The 23,511-nt window shown below is 37.1% G+C and overlaps 2 protein-coding genes across 2 annotated transcripts in view; one reads left to right on the forward strand and one right to left on the reverse strand.

Annotated features, from left to right (window-relative positions):
- Positions 1-5,093, forward strand: part of RNF17 (ring finger protein 17) — a 52,896-nt gene extending 47,803 nt beyond the window's left edge. The window contains exons 34-38 of the mRNA XM_010572794.1: positions 989-1,139; positions 2,103-2,238; positions 3,574-3,763; positions 4,114-4,219; positions 5,036-5,093. Coding sequence (XP_010571096.1) covers positions 989-1,139; positions 2,103-2,238; positions 3,574-3,763; positions 4,114-4,212 — 576 coding nt within the window. The 3' untranslated portion in view covers positions 4,213-4,219; positions 5,036-5,093. The remainder of the gene's footprint in view (positions 1-988; positions 1,140-2,102; positions 2,239-3,573; positions 3,764-4,113; positions 4,220-5,035) is intronic.
- Positions 5,094-6,820: 1,727 nt separating this feature from the next.
- On the reverse strand, positions 6,821-23,225 carry CENPJ (centromere protein J). The gene is made up of 16 exons (XM_010572610.1): positions 22,848-23,225; positions 20,682-20,805; positions 19,639-19,872; positions 18,296-18,440; positions 16,620-16,725; positions 14,701-16,321; positions 13,071-13,203; positions 12,062-12,227; positions 10,833-11,072; positions 10,114-10,213; positions 9,062-9,159; positions 8,288-8,386; positions 8,038-8,178; positions 7,846-7,930; positions 7,630-7,750; positions 6,821-7,013 (listed from the first exon to the last, which is right to left on the reverse strand). Exons 1-16 carry the CDS (start codon positions 23,223-23,225, stop codon positions 6,821-6,823), a joined length of 3,984 nt encoding a protein of 1,327 aa, XP_010570912.1.
- Positions 23,226-23,511: the final 286 nt, after the last annotated feature.

The raw sequence follows: 23,511 nt of genomic DNA on the forward strand, positions 1-23,511 counted from the left end.
AATGATCTTAAAGGTCTTTTTCAACCTAACTGATTCTATGATTCTAATATTCTATAATATAGAACTGTTTTGACTAAACACAATATGGAAGTGTTTGGGTATCTTAGAAAAGGGCTTTTCTTAAATTATGTGTTCTGCTTCTTCTCTTACAGGAGAACCATTATAATAAGTATTTTTTGGTTCCTTTTGTGCAAATGATTTGAACTCCTGTTTTTGATCATGCTACATAATTGTAAATACTAGATCCTGCTCTGGACTCCTATAGATTTAAGTAGCAGTTGCATGATGGAATTATGGCTTGATTATATTGTGTACAAATTAGAAAATGAAAATTAATTTTCTTCCCTGGCTAGTGCATTATAATGTTGAGTTTAGAAAAAATAATAACCTACTCATTAATTTGTTTGGATTACCACTAAAATATTGTAATGTTCTGAAATAGCTTTGTTTTTTTAAAAAAAAAAGGCATGTTATTTAGAAACTTGCAAAGGTAAATTAAAATCTATGTTGTTTAAACTTCCATTTCCTTGACCTACAGCATTATACTGATGACCCAGTTATAAATTAGGTGAATGGAATGTCTTTGCATAGCAAACAAAACACCATTTCAAAAGCTTTTCTTTCATGAACTTTAAAATTAATCCTTGGTTTGATATTATGAAGTGAGATTATTTACCAAGTAGGAGGAGGAAGGAATTCTAATAAGACACAGCTGTGAAATCTTACATGGGTATATTCTCTAGTACATGCGTTCCTTTCATTCTTACTTTTTAACATTAATAAATCATGACTCTATTCTGGTTTTGGAAAAAAAATTGTGCAAATATGAAATTACTCGTAAATTGAGGAAAGAAGAAAGGGGAACAAGGATATGCTGAACCTTTCAAAGATGGGAACAAGTAATCTAATAATCCTCGATCACTGATGGAATTTGAAGGTTCTAAGTCATCTGCAAAAATTGTAATATGAGAGCATTTTCTTTGAGTAGGTTTATATTTGCCTTGATCCTTCTAAGAACCTTACGAAGCAGTCTGCCACAGCGGGAGATGCCAACTGTGACTCGGAGAGCCTTGATGAAGCCCTGAAGTGGTACAATAGAAGTGTGGAGTCTCTTCCTTTTCTAACACACTTCCAAACAGGTATATTAGTGTGTTTATTTTCCCTGTTGTTTCATGTGGATGTACAAAAAGCCTGAAATTCTTTTTGAGGAATAAGAGTAATTATATTTCTACGTATCTTTAAATAAAACTTTTGGAGAGTAAGGAGTTAACACTACACTATAATCATATGATACCCTGTAATCATGCAATTGAGACTTCTGTGTCATTTTGCTCCACTGGAAAATGATGGAAAGAACTCAGACTTCTGATGCCTGTTAAAGTTGATGAACTGAGTTTAGATTGCATATGGCAGTAATAAAACTTTTCCCTTAAGGTGACTGTCACTGAAGATGTAACTGTGAAAATCTTGCTATTAAATATTCAAAAGACACAAGTTCTGTACAGAAAATCATGTTACTAGGAGTTAGAAATTATGTGAACCCTGAAGAGCATCACTTCAGTTTAATTTTGGATTTCTCCATTTAGGCAAAAGATGGGATTTAATTCTCTTGTCTACAGCTTTTGGGCCTAAAATAACATACAGTGTCTGGGTCTAAAACTTTGTGAAGAAACCAGTTAGTGCTAGTACTTGGTTCTACCAACTAGTAAAATTCTGGTTGAGGTTTTAGGCAGCATTTGCCTTCTGTCCTCCAGACTATTGTGTGTTCTCTTAGAGAGTGATCTGTTCACTAACTGAAATGTGCAAATGAGTCAAAGTTGAAAAGTTTAAATGTTAAACAGTTTGGATCACTATCTTTACCAAGCAATTTTCTGTTAATTCTCATCATTGCTGTGTGACTTAACTTGCATACTAATGATTGTGAATTGAAATTCAGAGAGAACTGGAGGATGCATAGAACAAAATAATAGCATGAATTAGAGAAGGAAGAAAAAACTTAATCTCAGTCACAAAGTAAAATGGATTTTCAAGTTCAGTTAGTTTGTACTGTGTTGTGAGTATATTTTGGGGTGTTTTGTGGTTGTTTTTTTTTCTTTTTACAGAAATGCCTTGCCTTGTAGAATACCAGGATGGTTTATGGTATAGAGCAAAGCTCCTCTCCATTGAAGAATTTGACCCTATTAGGATCCTGGTTCAGTTTGTTGACTATGGTAGTTTTTCAGTTGTCCCAACAAGCAGGTAAATACATAAGAAAAAAATGCATGGAAAATGTCTATGTATGTATGTATACACTTATATTATCAAGTATGTACTTATAAATAAGTGTATGTATTTTTACATTTATTATTACTTATTTTTATGTAACTGTAGATATATTATTTATAATAATTCAGCATTAGATTTCAGTTGGAGAGAAGGTTGGTTGGCTGGTTAAATAATTTCTGTCTGCAGGGCATGGGGTTGTGCACCTGTTTCTTTCTCAGGTTTTCCTGAGAAGCCCATTATTACAATAGCAGATTTCTCCATCGTCTTCAGGTTACTTGACCTGTGAAGTAGGCTCAGGCTTATAATCTGCTTTTGCACCCAAGAAGCTTACACAAAATAGGGACTGAGCCCTCCAGGTGTGCAAACAAATCCTCTGATCCTGTGCAACTGCCATCTGCACAGAAGACAGCTGGGGAATAAGATAAGGGAGTATCTGAGTGGGGCACACCCTGCTCTGCTTGTGTGGAAAATGGAAGTTCAAATCCCTGTTCCGCCTGGTGCTGAGCCACTAGGAACTGCTCCTGTGCTGACACACAGATGTCAGCTAAATGTCTCAAACACCCCAGGCTTTTAGGGTCCCCTAAGTTTGCCTGAATTTTCTCTCTTGAAGCACTTTCATTTCATATATATACTGCTTAATCACATTGACTTGCTCTTGAGTTCATTGGGGAATCTACAGACCCTTGCTGAAGATGAGTCAAAATGGGGATTTGAACAGATCCCCTGCTTTGTGGACTATTGGATCATGGGAGAGAGTGTGTTTTATTTCAGGGTTGCACTTCCTGCTCTGCTTCCCTATTCCCTTGCTTCTGGGATAGAAAGACAGAAGAATGGGGAGATGATAATAGGAAACTAAGGTACCTATTTCCAGTAGTGTGGCTAGAGCATGTCCAGGTGTGAAGCACTTTGGACCACAAAGGCCTATATCATTTTCAAGACGCACCAGATTTGGAGCCTGCATTATGACGACTTGCGTTTGCATTCCTGTGCTCAAATCTGGTTTAGGCACTTGAGACTCCTCCCCAAGCACTGTAATGGGGAGCTAGTGTGCCTGGTGGGTTTGAGGGGTCTGTATGATACTGGCCTGCTTCTTGATAGTTACTGTGCTGAAGTCCTTCAGAGAGCCTAGCCCTGCATGATGAATTGTTCAGTCTGACACCAGCATGTTATTGTATGGCAGGGACTCTGATCCCAGTTTCCACACTGTAAATCTACTGCATGAAGCATTAAGCTATCCTTACATACATACTGATAGTTCAGCTTGACAGGTGGATTGTTGCAGGCAAACATTTTTCATTTTTGTTTTAGATTGCGTCACATACCTTATCATCTGCTGAAGTATCCTGTTCAGGCAGTACGAGCTCTGTTGGCTGGATTTAAACCTGCTTTATATGACAGAAATGTGAAAAGAATTCCTTATTGCCCAGAATGGAGCGTGGAAGCATTGTGGGCTATGATGGAGTGCATTGAAGGAAAACAGCTCTCTGCTTCCATACTTGTGAGAAACACTTTTTTTTTTTTCTAGTTCTTGCTCAGCCTAAAATTCTTACTAGCACTCTAATTTCTGAGTATTTGTTTTACTGTGAATCCTCATAATTTAAAATTGTGAACCATTTACCATGAAGGTAAAGAGAGAAGATCATGTGGCATTCTTCTTAACCCAGCAAACAAGAAGTTTCTGAGCATTCCTGTTACTCTAAACCCACTTTCCTTTACTTAAACATAGATACTCTTTGTGTATTTACAGTTCCATTTAGGCAGTGAGTATAGCCAGTAAAATAACTTTCACTATTGGTTAGCTTGAGATTTAAATGTTCTGTCAAAACTCTGTGAACTTCTGATTTTCAGGCTCTTTCACCAGAGGTCACTATTTCTTTGTATGAAGATGACAAAAATCTCATTCATATGAAACTGATAGAAATGGGACTTGCAGATTTGGATGAGTGAGTGACATGTAAGTCCAGTGAATATGAACTACAAATTCATACCATTGCAAAGGTATGATTTCAGAAGTTTTAAGCAAAGTCTAAACTCTGACAGTTAATGTTGACAACTAGAATTTATTTTTTAAGAAAAAATCCCTTCTGTCAATATATTTCCACTCTTAATAGAATAAAATGCTGTTAAAGTATTTGAATTTCTTTACGTACACATTACTGAAGCCCATAGTGTAGCTTTAAGAGCTAACAGGTACTGAAAAAAAGAGCCCTAAGGCAATAAAACAGAAAGAGCTTTTGCTGCTAGTTAACTGAAGAAGGTAACTTGATGTGGGGCATTGTACCCTGCCCAAACAATCAAAATTGTTTTTCTTCTTTTTCAGCATTTGATCTCAATGTTCTGTACCAGTTGTTCTCAGACAGATCCATAACATATGGATATCCACAGATCTAGTCAAACACGGAATATTTTAAATGGAAAGCTTTACAGTCTACAGAGAATACTGGAGACTTAGATTTTCTAATTTCCTGGCCAACTCTATGTTAAGTAGTCATTTTCCCTCCCATTTAACAAGCAGTCTTCTAATCAATGTTTATAGATAACATTCCCAACATTATTGAATCTTGAAATAGTGAAACTGTGTATTCACATCTCAATCTCTTGACCTTAGAGCCTTAAGTATTGTTCTGTGATACCCTTTTCTTAAGAGCAGATGGAATGAATGTATAAAGAAATAGATAAAAAGCTGATGCTGGGCACACTTGTTCCTCTATCTATCTTGTTAGAAGACTATAGTTTCATTACTGTGATGTAACTCTTGTTTATGTTTCAGGCATATTTGGTGACAGAATTCTCCAGTACCAGAGCCTGGAATCGGGTGAAGAGGTGGGGGTAGGGGAGTGGTTCTGTCTTTGTTCTGGAATACGTTTGCATTGCTGCTGTGTTTTCTGTTTTCAGTCATGATGAGATAGATGTGTTTTGGGTGCCCTTGCACCTCCTTCCTACTCCTGGAGCTGCACTGTTAATTTGAAAGTGTTGGAATAAAGAAGAGCTTGCTCAGCATGCATCTGAAAGCTTGTTTTCCTTTACTGCTATAGTATGTAAGGTTTCTTTGGATGTCCCGATTGTACTAGCTTAGTCTATCCTTTACATTTAAAGCTCAAACCCTTTGTAGATTATCAAGGAAAAAACACACACAATGAAGACTCCACAAGCTCTCCAGGCAACCTGTTCCAGTACTCAGTCACCCTCACAGTAAAACAGTGTTTCTTGGTGTTCAGAGGGAGGCTCCTGTGCTTCTGTTTGTGTCCATACTACACACATACCCTTATGTATGTCTCTTCCATCAAGAACTTGTGAAAGTACATGTACAAAACTTACCTCAGTAGTGTTGCTCAGGTATGCTGCAAGGCTAGCTTGCCTGTCTATACTACCCGTGGAAGGATCCTTTCACAGTTTACAAGACATGGGCCATATGCTGTTGCAAATACCCTATAGAGCTGTCATGTGCTGTTTTCAAAATGTGTTTCTTTCCTTATTTTCATTTAAAAAACAAACTTATTTATCAATCATCATGAAAGGGACTTAGGTAACTCAAGGCTAAGAGCTGCTGTTTAAGATTGCCAAATCACCCCACCAAGCAACTTCTAGTTGTCAGTGAGCATAGTTCCCACTACTACAAGTTGATTTACCCCTTAAGTAAAATAGGGCACAGGCATAGTAACTAACTACAGAGCTTGCTTTCACTGAGGAGAAAGGGGCAGGGGACAAAGGGAAGAAAGTATCTTCTACTGTGCAAAAGAATGAAACAAATTTTTCAGCATCCACTACAATGAAGAGTTAGAGCAGACATGCTAGCAGTACCACTTCACTTGTAGGTACTGTAGAATTTTAAAAGACAAATCAGCTTAAAAATGCCTGTTAGGTGGAAGAATTGGATGAGATGACCTTTGTTGATTTCTGGTGTTTCCTCCCACATTTCTAAGTAGCTTGGAGTGTTAACCTGTCCCAGTATCACCTGCCCTAGCTTGATGAATACAGAAGATCAGTTTACAGAACAGACTGGGGTCTGCTAATGCTGTTGCCTCCTAACTGTGAGATGAAGAAAAAAAATAAGATTATGAGGGAAGAAGAATAGCCTAAGGCTAACTGAAAAGGAATACTGCCATTTGTTTATTGTTAAGCAATAAGTAAACTGATATCCAGACTATTAAATCTGGCCTTCTGCTGTATTTCACCACAGGAGGGGGTTCCAACAGCAGAACTTTATACCTTGGACTAAAGAATCTTTTTTCTTAGATGTCTAAAATAAGGTAGTCTGCTGCTGTTCAATGAAGATTCACTGACAGCTGAGGATTTAAAAAAACAGAAAACAAAACACACCCTTTAAACTACACATCGCAGAATACTGAATCAATAAACTGCTGCTTAAAAAGTAGAAATGGGAAAAAAATAAGAAAAAGCTCTGATGTATTAATGCCCACTGAAAAATAAATTTATTTCAGGAAAGCTATAAACAGTATCTACACAATAAGCTTAAAGGGGTTTCTTTTCTTGTTTACAGGAATGTACATTATTTTTGCTGACATGCCAACACTTCCAACAGTTTTGACATTATCTACAACTTAGTGTCCATGATAATATTACCATCCTTGTCCTTTACTCTTACTCTCCCAGAGATGTATTTTGTTTCCTGCTGTCCATTCGTGTACACAGTCTTGACAGTACCATCTGGATACTCCCGTCTCTTGAACTGTGATGTGTGTAGTTCTCTTTGGCCATTATTAAACTCTATAGTTTTGCTTCCATCTCTGCAGTAAATAAATGTATTTAAGTATATTTTTTTTTAAATCATTGTAAGGACTATACATAGGCTTAAGCTTAGTCTCAGAAAAAAAAACCATTAAATATGCAAGCCTAAACAAAGGAAGAACTTAAAAAAATACAATATTTGTGAAAAGTCTGTTTTGTTAAATAGCATCCCAGCTGGTTGGTACTCAAAAACCTGTTTCTGCAAAACTGACATGATTTCTTTACCTCAGCTGCACTTTCTCTGCACTAAATCTATTGCTGCAACAGTCCAGGAAAAGTTTAAAACAATGGTTTGAGCACTATCAGTTATCAGCTGTCAATCAGACCTGCTTGCTACACCAGCTAGGTTTTCACACATTCTCTAGAATTATGCACAAATCAGAAAAATCTCTCAGGTTAGGGTATGAGAAAACACACACAGGCATTCAATCTTTATGTCTCCTCCAAGCTACAAGGAAAAAAAAAAATTTCAGCTGTAAATAAATGGTCACAGTACAATATATTCAAATGTAAACTTCTAGAAATAGATCTGTCACCATATACTGCCTCTGTCAGTGAGCCCTAACTGCTCCTTTCCCCTCAACAGGCTAGGGTACCTGAAAAGGTAAAGCTTACCGCTGAATACGAACAATAGTACCATCTGGAAAGATACTTTCTTCTTGGCCATCCGTAAATAAATTTTTAATCGTTTGATCAGGGAAGGTAATTTCTTTCTTACCATCAGGGTAATGCTTCTCTGAAATGTATTTTGAGACAATATGCTTATTACATAAATACAGGTATATATGGGCAGCAATTTTGAGGGTTCGTTGGGTTGGGTGATTTCTTTACCTATTTGTCCATTTGAAAACTGCAAGACCTCTAAGCCATCGGAGTATGTAGTATGTGTAGTCTTAGCATCAGCATAATAATAAATCTGCAGAAAACAGTTCAGATTTAACTTGTGAGAAATTTTTTATGTGTATGTATGTACACATGCACATAAATAAGTACAGAAAAATGCAGAAGATGTAGGATACATACCACTGTTTGATCAGGCATAACCTGCTTCACATCCCCATTGAAGAAGGTTATAGTTACAGTCTTCCCATCAGAACCCACTTTTTTCCATGTCCCATTGGGGAAAAATATGAGGTGACAGCCATTTTTTAAAACCTTTTCAACCTAATGAATACATTACAGAGGTCAGTATTGAGCCACCACACTCACATACTCATTCCTCTGTTCCAACAGCTGTCCTGTGGAATTTCAGAGTGCCAACCTCTCATTTTACCTTTCCATCAGGATAAGCAGTTTCTCTCTGTATCTCTTCACTGTCTGTATATGCAGGTCCAGATGGTAGGGACACATGAGCTTCATTAGAAGAGGTGTCCTGAAATGACAATAATCTAAGCATAAACTCGAATCGAGCTTTGTCTTTTTACATGTTGGGGTTTTTTTCCTAGGCTGACAGGTATTTCAGGAAATGAGCATTGGGAAGGAAGGCATAAACACAATTTGGGTTTTATGCAACTCCCAGTATAATTCAAGTGGTAAGACAGACTGAAACTCAGCAATAATTGGTTGCCTGTGGTCAGCTGTAGTCTGGACTAAAGTGGAATTCAGTGGTGTATTGTAGCATGGTGTTCAACTACCTTAAGTCATCCATATCAAGGTATGAAACGATGAAGTTCATAAAGCTTGAATGCTACTGACAGCAATTACTGTAAGAATTCATTCGACTATTTACAAGATTCTTGCACAGTTGCCCTACATGGAGCTCATAAACATCCATGTTTTTCCCCCTCTCTCAAAAGGTAGAACATTTTGCAAAATTCAAGGGAGCAGGAGATTATTATTTTATTTTCTTTTCTTGGCCAAAGAATGTTGCAACTACTAGACACAGGTAAAACCATTTTCTGGTATGACAATAAAATTGCAGCATAAGAAGGTGAGTCAACAGCTTCACCAGTCACCCTCCAGATACTCATTTAAGTACAAGAAAATATTGTTTTACTTTAGGCTTTTTCCTACCCCTTAAAAAATCAAATCAAGATACAGGACTTACTACCATAAAAGTCCTAGAAGAATCTTCTAGTGCTGTCATTGTCTCAGAGTTGCTTCTGTCACTAGCAGGTCCTGATGCAGATGTTCTAGAAAGCTTTCCTACTCAGATAGATGTAATACAGTTAATTTGGACAGTGAAATTAAAGTACAGTTTACGTGTTATATATGAGGTCAAGCTGTACAGGACACCTAGATTTCTTAAATGCAGTTAAAACTGAAAGCAGTACATTTAGGAAAAGAATCAGCACAAGCCAGCTCCCTCACGTATGTCATTGCTTCATGTGTCAGCAAGAAGCTATAACTGAAGAATCGCTGCACTTTCCTATATCTTCTCTGTAGATTTACAAAGGATTTTTTTCCCCCCTCAGTATCTAGACAATATTATTAGTTATGCCTTATAGTGAATAAAGGAAGACTAATAGAACCTTTTAACAGGAACCGATTGGCAGACTTTTCCCATGTCTCTCCTCGCATACCAGAAGGATTACCAAGTAAAACCAGCAGTGGCTTCAAATCTAGAACATACTCCTCTGACAGATAACATGATGGTTGCTTGAGCTGTCAGAGGTGTCAAAAAAGTACCCTCCACTTACTTTCTGTATGTGATTATTCATTAGGAAGGGGTATAGCTGCCAACAGCATTTGCTCCTAACTGTGAACAAGGAACACCTGCTATGGCATTGCCCATATGATTACAGATCTTGAGAACAGAAGGTTCTGAAGAGACACAGCAGTTCTGATGCTATCAACATAGTCATCATGTCTGCAGCTTGGAGAACATCAACGATGAAAGCCATTTTGGATTGCAGAACGCAACTTCTGGGATGCTCCAGACCACCAAACATGACCAGAAGCATATTTGCTCTGAGAACGGTCTCATCGCAGCTTTCTCCAGCATCTTACCCTGTGAGGTATTTGTCCATAGGCTCAAGTCCATTACAACTATTGTCTAGCTGCTTTTGAGGTGGTGATGCATTCTTTTTAATACAAACAAAAATCCACATTCATTTTCTTTTAAAGAGTAAACAGAATTCCCTGATTAGACAAACATACCTTTTGCCTGTGAATAACTTTTGCCATTTATCTTGCTGCACTTGTGTACTGGAAGAAGTGGAGATGCAGTCTGACTTTTTGGGCCTCTATTTGGCAGACACTAAAAGAACAGAAGTTATTTGTGGTTTACATGACATTTATTCATAAATGTTCATACAGCGGCTACAAGATTTATACACCATACGACATGAAATTTACTGGAAGCTTTCTTTACAAACTACACGTTTTTAAGACTTAGTCAGCAGAATGGCTTGTGTGATGTAGCCCCAGCTACACTTTGGAACTCTTCCTCTGTCTGCTGCCTCACGACTAACAACTGCAGAATGTTAATTTGGTGCAAGCAATCCAGAATAACAGTTACAGTTTCAAAACTAAATATAATGGCTTTAGGCAATGGTGAACTGCCTGGTTTGCCTGGCTTATCCTTAAGGTGCAGAGGTTCACAGGTTAGATCCCATCTACGATTTTTCTCTTACAATTGCATTATTTTGAATTTCTAAGATAAGTTTCTCAACTGAAAAGATGCTGTACATTGTGAACATCCACATTTGGAGAGAATATGACATTAACAGAATTCTGTGTCTGTCACTACTAGCGGAGTCCCAAGATAAGTAAATTAAAAGTAAACACCTAAGTTGTAGCTATTGGATTCCAAGTTTATGATCCAAAACTCAAAAGTATTCACAGATGAATTTAAAACACCAAGACTAATAACTTACAGATTCTGCTCTTTTTTGAGTCATCCCAGAACTTCCTATTTTCCTCTTGCTTCCAGCAACTTCTACTTTCTTCCAGGCTTCTAGACGAAACCTCTCCATAATTCTGACTTCCTCTTTTAGCTCCATATTCTCATTTACTAAAGCTTCTATTTGATCTTTCAGGCGTCGATGGGTGGTTGACCATTTTGCCTCTTTTCTCTTTAAATCTTCCTGTAATTCTGCAATCTGCTGTTTTAAAGCCTTAGAAAAATGCATGCTTATAAATCAAAGAGCTTTCATTTTTTAATATATTAAAAGATTTTAATGTTCTAATAGAAATACAAGCACACACAAAAAAGCACAAGAGTGGGAAAAAAATAAGATCCGCTTAATGGGGCAGAAGGTGAAAGGTAGGAGAAATTTTCTTCCCTGAAATAGGTATTATTTACTTTAGACTACCAACTTTATAAGCTCAACTTCAATCACAGAAACCGTCTTTACTGCCCTCTTGGCATCCTTTACACTTCATAGATTGGCCAGCACAAATACACTTGAGACAGAAACATGAAATCTTTAAGGCTACACTTGAGAGGACCCTTCAAAAATCTTGGCACAGGAAAATAGGGAGGACACAATCGCATACAACACATGCGAATCTGCCTAGCCAGTTTAGCAAATGTTACTTCAATCTGTTGAAGTAAGGAAAATTTATAGGGAAGGAGGAAGGAAATCCATGTGTGATGTTTCATATGACTTGTCTGTACATCTCATGACACCAAAGGAACAAACAGATCTTGTTTCTTATATCTGATACCTAAAGACCTACAAGTAATAACAAAATGTAACTTCAAAAATTGTAGATTACTACATATACTGTACAACAGTTATAGACAGAATAAAACTCAAGTACAGTTTTAGTTTGCATTTTGATCCACTACCATTAATAAAAATATTACTTAATATTAACTACAGTAGTTTTTTTATCAAAGTTGAAGATCATTCTACCAGTCATGAGCAGTTTTTAGTATGGAAATGTGACAAAAAGATTTGCTTATCAAGGTTTTTTTTGCCTTAAAACTATCAAACATTGTGAAGACTGTAGTTCCTTCTTCATTTAGGCCACGTGTACTAACAGTTCCCATGTTGAAATCACTTGCAACTTTTCAATTAATTTAGAATTTAGTTCTCAACTGCCTTTAAATGTATTTATGTGTTCCTGTGTGGACTAGAAGAATAATATATTTTTATACCTGAATTTCATCACGTTCTTTTTTATCTGGAATTGCTCTAGCTTCTGTGGTGTATTTTTCAAAAACTTTACGCTCCTTTTGCAGTTTTTTCATTTCCTTTTTTTTATATTCTTCTATTTCGGCCAGTTCTTGGGCTTTCTGCTGTTGAAAGTCTGCAATTTCTTTCCTATAATTATTGAACAAAATTGTTGTTTTAGTCCAAAACGACTTCAAATCTGGATTTTAAGGAAGAAAATGAAGACTGAATTTTGAGGTCATTGATTCCAATTCAGCATCTATTAACCCCAGGAAGACTTGCCTAAAATGCTATTACTTATTTAAGGAGTAAGAGTTGTCACACAGTGTTTGAAGTCCAACAATTTCTGGTTTTATATCTTCTAGTCACAAAAGTTATCCTGAATTTAAGTAGGCTTTGGCTAAAATCTTCCAATATTCTTCAAAGCAGTAGAACACCATTCCCCCAAAAGTACTGGGGAGAAGAATCTAACAGCAGGAGTTCACAAATTAAACATTAGCCAACAACACAATGCTGTTTCCAAACAAAAGTGACTTTGATACAAATAGGTGTGCCACATTTAAGTCACAAGAGATAATTATTCTGCTCTACGTGTCACTTATAAGTGCCCTAGTTCAAATGAAAATATTCTCAGTTTGTACACACAAACATCCAATCCAAAGGAAGAGCATCAATCATGATGTTAGCATGAAGATCAGTTTTGCAAGAACAGTTTAGGACTGTGTTATTATTCAGAACAAAAGTATACAAATTCTCCCAAGTATAACCTTTAAGGATATCATATTAAACTAGCAGAGGTTCTTAATATTATAACTGGTGAGTAATAATTACAGTTTGATATATACATAGAGCAACAACCAGTTTCTTGACCTATGTCTCCACTGTAACTGAAACACAGCAGTTATTTACATGTGCTTTTGGTAACTGGACACTATGATAGTCTGGAACATACTATGTAAGTGAATGCACCAAAATGTTTCAATAAAAAATTACCTGATATTTGCCAAGGCATGCTCTCTTTCTTCACGGAGTTTAGTTATAGTTGTGTTTTCAGCTCTGAATCTCTCTATTTCAGTTTCCAATTCAGTAAGTCTCTCTCTCAGTACCTGGGATGGAATAGTGTTTCCTGTCAAAGAACAGCCAGATGGAAGTTATCTAAGCTGCATCCATATGACTGAAGTAAACAATTATCACACACCAGTTAAAAAAAAATTTAAAAAAATCAAGTGATACTATTATAGAGACAGTAGTAGTATTGCAAAAAATTTCTACTATTCAAATAACAGAGAAGTGACATTTTAAAGCACTCTGCACTATTTACTCAAGTACCTCAGATATTGAGTATATCTATCATCTTCGTAGAACTAAATGTATATTAGGAACTGGAATGTGAAGGGCTTCACGTCAAGCTAGAGAAATTAAATGAAGGTATAAGGGCCAAGCATCAAACAGAAGTGTTTATGGTTGTAAGTTTTTCCAAGTTTTATTCACAAAGTCTGCTCACACCCATCACTGATGTGAAATCTATTGCAGGGGCTGATAATAGGATTTGTGGGCTTTTTTGCCATCCCAGTTTCCTGTTCAGTCACTGCTTAACACTCCCAGGGTTTTAATAGTCTGCTTCTGAGTATGCAACCGAAGAGCCTAAATACTGATGTTGCAGTGTAGGTAGTTGCCTCATTCACCCTTAAATGCTCTGAGATTCAGTTAAAAAAAAAAAAAAAAGGGGGGGGGCAACAAACCCACAATTCTACCCCTCTTCCTGCAAACAACATCTAGCAGGCATCTTTAGACAACCCTACAAAAATCAACTTTCCACAAACCAATAAGTGGAACTAGCAGCTTTTATATGAACCTCTTATAAAAACCTAAACAAAATCCTAAACATTCATTGGAGCAGAGTTTGAAACCAAAATCTCACCACCTTACAGAGAAGAGCTTTAAATGCTAGGCTATGCCACCATGTTTTCACTGAATAAGCGCATTTTTAATGATGTCACACAAATGCAACAGCTTCAACAGGAGCTTATAGAGGCTTCCCCAGACTATAACCATATGCTTGAAATCAACTTGGGCAAAGTAGAAAAATGAATCCATTGTTTCCCATATTCCACATGAATTCTCTAGATACTATATTACTGTGAGAAAATATGGACAGGGCTGATGCCTCCTTATATTTTATGAGGAACAAGCTAACCTAACAGCACATAGCATTACCCTGCTGGGGTGTAAATGCACATTGTAGTGGAAAGGGAGGTAGCACTTCATTTTCGGCGTGCCTTTGATACTCTCTTTGATTTGGAAACAGTGATCAAGCAGCTCCAGGTCAAGTTAGTTCAATGAGCTGGTCTGACAGAAAACTAGCCTCCAGGAAAAAATATTACAAAAAAATAAATTAAGTTTTCACTGATCCTACTCATTCTGCAACCTGCATAATTGTTAGATCTGACATTAGACATACAACCATGAGAGGAGATGAAAGGTGAGAATAGGGCCATTCCCTGCAGCAGAAGTCTGTGCTTACACCCTTTGGTGTAATGTCAGGTTGCAGCTTAAGTGTTAGAAGGAAAGACTTGTAATGTATGCCGTCTCCAACTTTTCCTACCAGTTGCTGTTTTCTCACCTCCTGGCTCCTGTTCCTCATTTGATTTGATTTCATGCTCTGAATGGCAGCCTGCCTTCTGTTTCGGTTTCAGTGAAGGAAACAGTTTCATCATCAGGTTTGATACAGGTCTATTTGAATCACCGTCCACTGCAGACTCTTTGGACATTTCATCTCCCCTCTTTGAGGCAATTTTTCTCTTTATTGCTTTATCTGGGACAGTTGTAACATTCTTACTGGAAAAGTCCATCTGTAAAGGTATTTTAGCATATTTTTCAGGTAAATCACTGTTAACATAATTTTCATCAAGATCGCTCCATGTTCTTTCATCATCAAACTCAAACTTACTCCTACTTATACAAGACATGCTGCTGTGATGGTCTGAGGGTTTTCTAATCTTTTGTTTTGACAGTATACTGCAACCTTTGTCTGAGAAGCCAAGGTCAGCATCTCCATTTTTGCCTTCTTTGCTGTTGTCTGTAACAGAACTTCCATAATCAAAAAATTCTGGATCACTTTCTCTATGGCTCATAAAGGATGTCTTAGCATCTTCATTTTCATGCTTTAATGTAGTCTCAAATTCACTCTCAGAACCTGTAGTAGTATCACCATTGCCCTCACCCTTAACTTCATTTACAATCCATTGATTACTTTTTAAAGCAGGAGCTGCTGTCATGGAAGAAGCTGAAAATACTACGCTGTCTGTTTTATTCAATGGATCCTTCATTCTAAAAGATGTCCCTGAATTTGAGACTGTATGCATAACTGCTCTATCATTTATATTGCCCTGTGTCATACAGTCTGCCTTTTTATTTTTCTTATTTATAAGTTCAACAGCCAGCACCTTTACTTGCTGCTGTTTTGCCTTGATAGGGGTAGAAGACATTCTACGGCCTTTTAAAATTTGCTGATCTTGATCTAAGATCCTTTGCACAAATGAGGAATTACTTGAGAAAGATATTTCATCTGCAGCTTGTTCTAGAAACAAAAATTCATCTAATTCTAGATTCTCTTTTTCTTTTTCTTTTTCCCAGTTTTCCAGCTTATTCTGAAATGAAACTTCAAAAGACAGTTCTGAATCTTTTACAGGGTGACCTACAGCACATTTAGAATTAGAAAAGGCTCTGGCCAGCTCATGAGACAACTGAGGATTTTCTGTGCCAGGTAATTTGTTTCCAATTTTGACAGTGTTAGACTTAGCAAATTCTACTATGTTCTCTTTATTTTCTATTTTGTTGCTAATTTCTAATGGGAAAGAATCTCTCATCTGTCCATCATGATTTTTTCCTGGTTCAATTCTTGTTTCTAATGGCAAGATATTTTTTCCATTGTGATTCCCAAGTACCAGGGTCTTCTGAATAAGACAATGTTTTGGTTTATCAGGGTGCTTATATTTTTTGCATGGTGCAAAAGTGTTCTCAGAAACGAGTTCATTGCCAGGAGGCACAGTTTTCTTCTGTATTTGTGATCTGTCCACTTTAATAACATTTCTGTCATCTGAAGCCCTTTGTTGAAGTTTTAGGGCATTTTCTCCAAGTTTTGTCATTTTAGATTTGGCATTAGTGAATCTTGTTAAGCCCTCTCCTCTTTTCAGGAAGGGTCGTTTGATCACGGGTTTTTGAATGGCCGATCCGTTTGTCGCCTGAAAAGGGGTAAGGAAAAGTAAAACACAAAAGGTTAAAGAGCATCTTACACAGTTTGAAGATTTCTTCAAATAAACCCCACATACAAGTAGGAATTTATATAGTACATTTCTACTGGATTTCTAAAGACATCTTAAGTGAAATATTTGGGGATTTTTTTTTTTATTTTTAAGAATGTGAATATTGCATTCACTGTTAGCTTTTGATGCTAGAATCTTACTTGTACATTTTTAAAGCACCTATCGCATCTTGGCACAATATATAAAGAACAACAAAGTTAAAAAATAAATAAATAACCTGTAACTTCTGGGTTTGCTCCAGACGCTGCTTTTCTAGTTGTATCTGTTCTTCCAGGAATTCTTCAAATGTCTGTTTCTTCTCCTGAATTGCAGCTTTAATAGGTCTAGTGTAATTTAAAAAAAAAAAAAAAATTTAAAAAATTCAAGTCTTACATTTCTATATAAAATAACTGTGTTTAATGTCACTGCTATTCAAAGACCTAAGGTGTAGTTACATAAAATAGGACACATTATGAGGTACTTTAGTCATTAAGCGTCAAAGTTAATCTGAGAAATGCATTGTAACACTAGCTGTTTATCTTTTGAGAAATGGTTTATCAAATCCCTGCTATAGTTAATATACATATTTAAAAGATACTGTATGTAGGTTTTGCCATTTCTTCTTTCATAGGTTTTCTCAGTGACACTTTCTTCTGCCTAGATCACCAAACTTTCACTCATATTTTAGTCATACTGCCAATTTCTACAGTATCATCTTCCCACTCAGTAATGCTACTGAGATTGTGTTCCTTATCTCCCCCTTTGATACTCCTCCTCCTTCACAGGAGCACTGGGTCTGGCTAGGGTGGAGTAAGCTTTCTTCCTAGCGGTCCATATGGTGCTGTGTTTTGATTTGTGACTACAACAGTGTTGATAACACACCAATGTTTTAGCTATTACTCAACACTGCTTGCACAGCATCAAAGCTTTTCTTTGTTTTTTTCACACTGCTCCCACCCCCCAGCAAGTAGGCTAGGGGTGGGTAAGACACTGAGAGGGGACACAGCCAGAACAGCTGACCCAAATTGACCAAAGGGATATTCCATACCCTATAACATCATGTTCAACAATAAAAACTGGGGGCTTGGTCTTCCAAAAGTAGCTGTTGCTCAGAGACCAAGTAGGCATCGGTCTGCTTGCGGGAGGTAGAGGGTGACTGCCTTTGCATCACCTGGGGTTTTTTCCCCTCTTTCCTTTGCTTACTAAACTGTTTTTATCTCAACCCACAAGTTTTCTCGAGTTTGCTCCTCTGATACCCTCTCCCATTCTGCTCTGGGGGACAGAGTGAGCAAGACACTGGGTGGGTGCTTAATTGCTGGCTGGGCTCAACCCACCACAGCCTGGAATAAGTATTTCTTGGTTTTGTGATGACCTGGCAGGCAAGGCAGAGCTTTAAAACAATGCCAACCACTACTTTTATTCTATCAACTCCATAAACAAAGCTTTTACCATACATGAGAAGGCTTCTGCCACAAGCACTATTATTACTTCTTAGCCATATGTAGACATTTAAACAAACATAACTCCTGATAATAAACTAAAAAGTCACAGCCTTACACTCCTCCTTCACGTTACTACTTTCACCACGTAACAGTGGATAGGAGGTTGTAATAAATCAAATTGGAAACAGTAATTGTAGCTGCTTATATACTAAGCCATACTAAAACGTGCTTCTAAACTGCCATTACCCCAGGTTGCACACACCTCTTCAGCCAATACACATCACATCTTTCACAGTATAAGCAATTTCAAGCCAGAGCCTCTCCTACTACAGGTCTCCACAGTACCTAGCAAAATGGGATCCTTGGTTGAGAAAGCTATACAAATTGAGAATATCACTCTTTCAGTCAGGACTTAGATTTCAACCAAACTCATGTTATTTGACAAAAACTGCATAGTAATTGCCTGAATTACCTTTCCTCTGTATTAGTCCACAAATGTTTTCGTCCGCTGGAATTTTCAGAGAGATCTGCACTTTCCACACATAAAGGATCAACGTGATTATCTTCACTCTCCATTAATATTTCCATCTTTTGTTCCGGACACCACATGTTTTTTCCTATGAAATTAACAGAAATTTTTTTTCCTTCCCAACAACAAATCGGTTTTCAGCTCATACTTTAAGCAGCATTCAGGTCAGATTAAAACCAGAAGGGAGCTTCATGATAATGTAGTCTGAATTCCTACATAAAATAGCCCTAATATTTCCCCAAATTAATTCTTAGTGGAATTTGAGCTTTCTTTTTAAAGGAACATCCAATTATGCATTAAAAATTTTCCACAGACCTTAAATAACCCATTCTGATTGTTCATCTTCTTTGCTATTGTTAATTTATGGCTTCAAAATAAAATAACTAAACATATTTGGATGTCTGCTGTACTGAAGAACTCTCTTATCAAGCTTCTGTTTCCCATGTACATATATATAAGTTAAGATCAATTTATTCTTTCACATCCTCTTAAACCAAGCTGTGTGATTAAAAGCTTTAAAGCTGGTACGAAGTATGATGAAATGCAATCTCATACCTTTTCCCCAAAACCTGTACAGATTAATAAGGTTTAACTTTATTAAATTGCTAGATTCAAACCAAACCCACTATTTCAGTCATAGCAGCAGAGTATTCATGCTGGTGCCAATAGTAAAACTGAGAAGAGGAGGAAAGATAAAGAACTCCAGTGCATTGCTTCTGATGTACAAAAAATTTTTAGTCATATGGTGGGACCTTGTCAACACATCCTGATTCCTAGCTCCATTTCAGTTACTAATCCTCACGACAGAGCTGGTCTGAAGACATTCTGTGTCCCTGGATAGATTGTTATTTTCCATTTGCCACATGAAAATGTGGGTACAGTTCAACCCAAACAATTCAGCTAACCAATATCTGTCATTTGCTATTTTCCCAGTCTTTATCATATATAAGCTTTAGCAGTAATGATTTTTTTTTTTCCTAAAACAGACAAGCATTTCATACAGACAGAAGAACTTGACTTTGGTCTCATGCTGCTTCTAACAAAACTTACATGGACATCAATGGGAACACTCTGAGGCCTGTAAGCTGTCAGTAAATCAACCAACAAATCAAGTAAACCAACGCTTGTATAAAATCTTCACAAAAAGTAGTAGAAAATTATACTCAGTAACTACAAGGGCAAAAAAACCCACACACACCAAGTTATCTTTCTATAAATGACTAACCAGTAATATATGTCTTCCTCATTTTTCAAACAATTCTGCATTTTCAGAGGCACAGCCAGACCTTGTTTCTCACAGGCAGACACTCCTGAAAAACTGTTCTTCAAAGATAAGGTGCATTCTTTGTTGTTTAACTTTTGTAAAAAATTACTATCTTGTGTATGTGGAGAAACAATCAGAGCACAAGCTCTGTCTTCAAAAATATTCTGATACCCAGATGATAGCAATTGGTGTAAAGTTGTTAAGCCCACTGAATGCCCAGGTCTTAGCTTTTGACTTTCAGCCATTAGTGTATAGCCTTGAAATTAAAAGAAAAAAGTGGCTGTGTCATTGTATTTGTATTACAACACCACTGTTCCACAGGAGAAAAGAAATTGCACTGAAGGGCAACACTGATCACCCAGCCTCCATCCTTATGTTACTGATGAAGAATAAGTGATTAGGCAATCTGGATTTTGTTCTCCTAAAGCCAAGCCCAAAATTCATTTTCTGAGGTAGGCAGAGTGAAAGAAAGTGTGAGGTTGGACTGATACTGCCAACAGTAGAAAAAAACCCTGCTCAACTCTACAAGCTTTTTCCAGCCCAGCACTGTCCCCTCTCTTTGCACTTAGCAAACAAGACTGGAAAACTGATAACAGCTTACAAGTGTTTGTTTTTAAATACAGATCAGCTCCCTAGTCTAGTTCAGTTCATCACCTGAACAGATTTGTGCTGCGTGAGCACAAACAAGGAGGGACCACTTCATCTGGATGCACTGACAGCTTAAAGCAATCAAAAGTATTGTGAGAAACAGCTAATCAGAAAGGAAAGCAACTGTTTGTTTTACACTGTCTTACATTTAAAATATGTTCTTTGAAACAAGGGCTCCCATCATAGCACGTATTGATCAAGTTACAATTACAGTTGGCATTTTATAAAAACAGGGTAGTATTCCTTCTACAGTAGCACTCAACTTTCAGGTACTGAAGCAATCCAGCATTTCTCTCTGACCAATCAAGTAGTCTTAAGGTAAAGAACGCTGAATACACTTTCAGATTTTAACTGGAAAAGGAGATTAACTTCTTCAGTTTGCACAAAATACATCATATGCTTTCTTTCTCAACTTACCAAAAACTGCTGTCTGGCCAGATACCATGCTAAGTAGCTTCTGCTGCTCTTCCATTAGCCTTTGAAGTTGCTCCATCTGTTGTTTCTTTAGCTGTTCCTGTTTCTGTTGTTGCAATTCCTTCAGCTTTTCAAACAAAAAAATAAATGTATTAGAGGCTAGGTTTACTTCAAATGTACCACAGGATTAGTGTCATCAAGACAATGGGGATTTCTTGTTTTCAAGGTGTTCCATTAGGTAAGTGTAAAATGAAGGAAATTAACAATTTTTCTGTCTATGAATACACATGCTATTTCTAGTTTGCCCAATTAACAGTTCCACTAGTCTTTAATTGACCAATCTGCAAACAATAGGAATCAGAACACTCATTTTTACTGCATGGGAAAAACATTCAAATTCTGCTCTTTTAATGTTAACTTCTACTATGCTGTGTTTTTATTAAAATGTGAAATACTTCATAATAATTAAAGTTTTAGAAAAAGTGTGGGGTTGTTTTGGGTTTCCCCCGCCCCTCCAAGATCTCAGTGAACAGTACTGATACAAAGGACCAAGAGAAGGGAAAAAGAGCATCGGAAAACATCAAGACTCATGAAGCTGCCTGAAAAAAAGGAATTAAGATACTGATTAAATTCAGTAATCCAGTCTTTATTTCCTTGTGTAGCAGGAGTCCCTGGCCCTGCCTCAAGACCAGCCTTGAGGGCCATATGAAGGCAGGGCATTCTGTACCCTACCAAACCACAGCAGTGGGTGGTGGGCCTCCATGTCCATCTGTATCTCCAACACAAACATATGTGCTAGTTCCAGCTCCTCCAAAGGAAAGACAGGAGGCCTGATGAAATCCTTCCACAGATCCAACAACTGGACCATGTCTGTCATCCAACAGGTAAGAAAAAAAATCCCCTGAATTTCCCTTGTAGTCCCTTAAAATTCTAGTGAAAGCAGAAGTAAGGAACTATGCAAGTAGAAGCTGTGAACTAATGATGAAGATCTAAAGATCACCTAAGTCTCATCTCCAATCCCTTCATTTAATTTATTGAAGAAATCGTAATTCTACCTGTTCTAATAATGATATCTTCAGAAAACCAAACTGAAAAAAAATCTCATACATCCAAAACTACATTTGCCACTACAAGCATCGGATTTATTTTTTTTAATATATTAGACTGTCAGTAACTTTAAGACAGGACACTTAATAATTCCTCTTAAGATACCATTAAAGCAGCTAATATCTGTCATTTAACCACTGTTTGATACTACTGACAATACTGAAAAAGTAAATAAATATTTTCCTATCATGTAAAATACAGGCAAAAACTTTTACAGCACCAGATAAGTTGTGAAATTCTACTCTAAAGACACACATGCACTCTCTCCTTCTCTCCACTTGAGTGAAGAGACATAGACATTTGTGCTGAGGCAGCTGCTAGCAGAGTGGACAAGGAGGTGAGTTCTTAATCCTCAAGAACAAGATCTATTAAAGTGCTGCTGAACACTTCAGCTATCACAATTTATATCTAGTAATTGGGAAGAGCTACAAGCAAACGTATAGCCAATTACAGTGGATTAACTGACATGTTTGCATTGGAAAAAAAACAATTAATAACATCACAGCATGTAATTCCAGGCCTTTTTGTCCTGATGTCTTGGATACTTCATCACATTCAACACTAACATCTCTCTTCATCTGAACAGAACCAGGTATATGAGTGTACATACCTACTTTGAGAACTAACAGAAGATATTGCTATAGATACAAGAACACACAAGTTCACCATGCTGTGAATATCTGTGGTGAAGTACTACCACTGTAATGACCAGCACCCCATTTCCACAGCTTCAAGTGAAGAAACAACGGAATGTTGTAAAACTGTGTGCACCTTTCCAGGTAAAATGATTTTGAGAACAAGTACACTGCCACTGAATGCAATTTCATTTTAAACTTGAACCTGTGCCAGCTGGAAACAATGGAAGTTAGACTCTCAATAACTGCACATCATGAGGAGGACACCAACTTCTATGCATTCATAAATGTGACTTAGGACTCGCTCTTTAAGCTTGCTGTGTTCTATACATTGCAAAGAGTTTGCTTACTTCCAGGTATGACAAATCATATGCAGGAACAAAATAAATCTTAATGGATGCACATCAAGGAATTCTAGGACTTTTACCTGTTCAAGCTTTTGTAAGAGTGGATCACTGTGATTGGATTTATTCTGACCATCCACCTCACCACGGACAAAGTCTGTTTTAGACGCTTCTACGTTACATGCTGCTGCTGGAAAAGATGTTTCAGTGGCATATTGCTGAAGTGTACAAGAGCTGCCAGGCTCTTCACACAAGGAGTCATCACTTACAGAACAGCTGTCTGAAAGATGCAATGCTTCAGCAGGGAAAGCTGTGATGTTTTCAGGTCCAGATAACAAATTTTCTTTGTTGATTTTCAAACCAGTAAAACTAGGATCTAATAAGACTCCTGCATGGGAGCTATCAGACATCCAATGAGCAATGAAGTTTTGTTCACCACTTGGATCTTCAACAGTTGGCATCCTGTAAATTGTATTCCAATTTATTTGGGGATGTAACATTAACATAACAATATTATGTTACGTAGTGTCAAGACAGTAAAACTTTCAAAGTTCCAGGTATTTCGTATGGATGGTTACCTACTTTTAGCACCTAGAAATTAAGCAGATAAACAAAATAAGAAATCTACAATAACAGATGCCCAGTAAAAGAAAGTTACTCTCTTATAACCAACCTAGTGCATTTATAAAAATAAGTCACAATCTACTTTTCCCTTGGCAATAGACAAAATTTGGACAGTGAGTAACA

Source organism: Haliaeetus leucocephalus, unplaced genomic scaffold, assembly GCF_000737465.1.
Source record: "Haliaeetus leucocephalus isolate CR32 unplaced genomic scaffold, Haliaeetus_leucocephalus-4.0 Scaffold351, whole genome shotgun sequence".
NCBI classification, from domain to species: Eukaryota; Metazoa; Chordata; class Aves; order Accipitriformes; family Accipitridae; genus Haliaeetus; species Haliaeetus leucocephalus.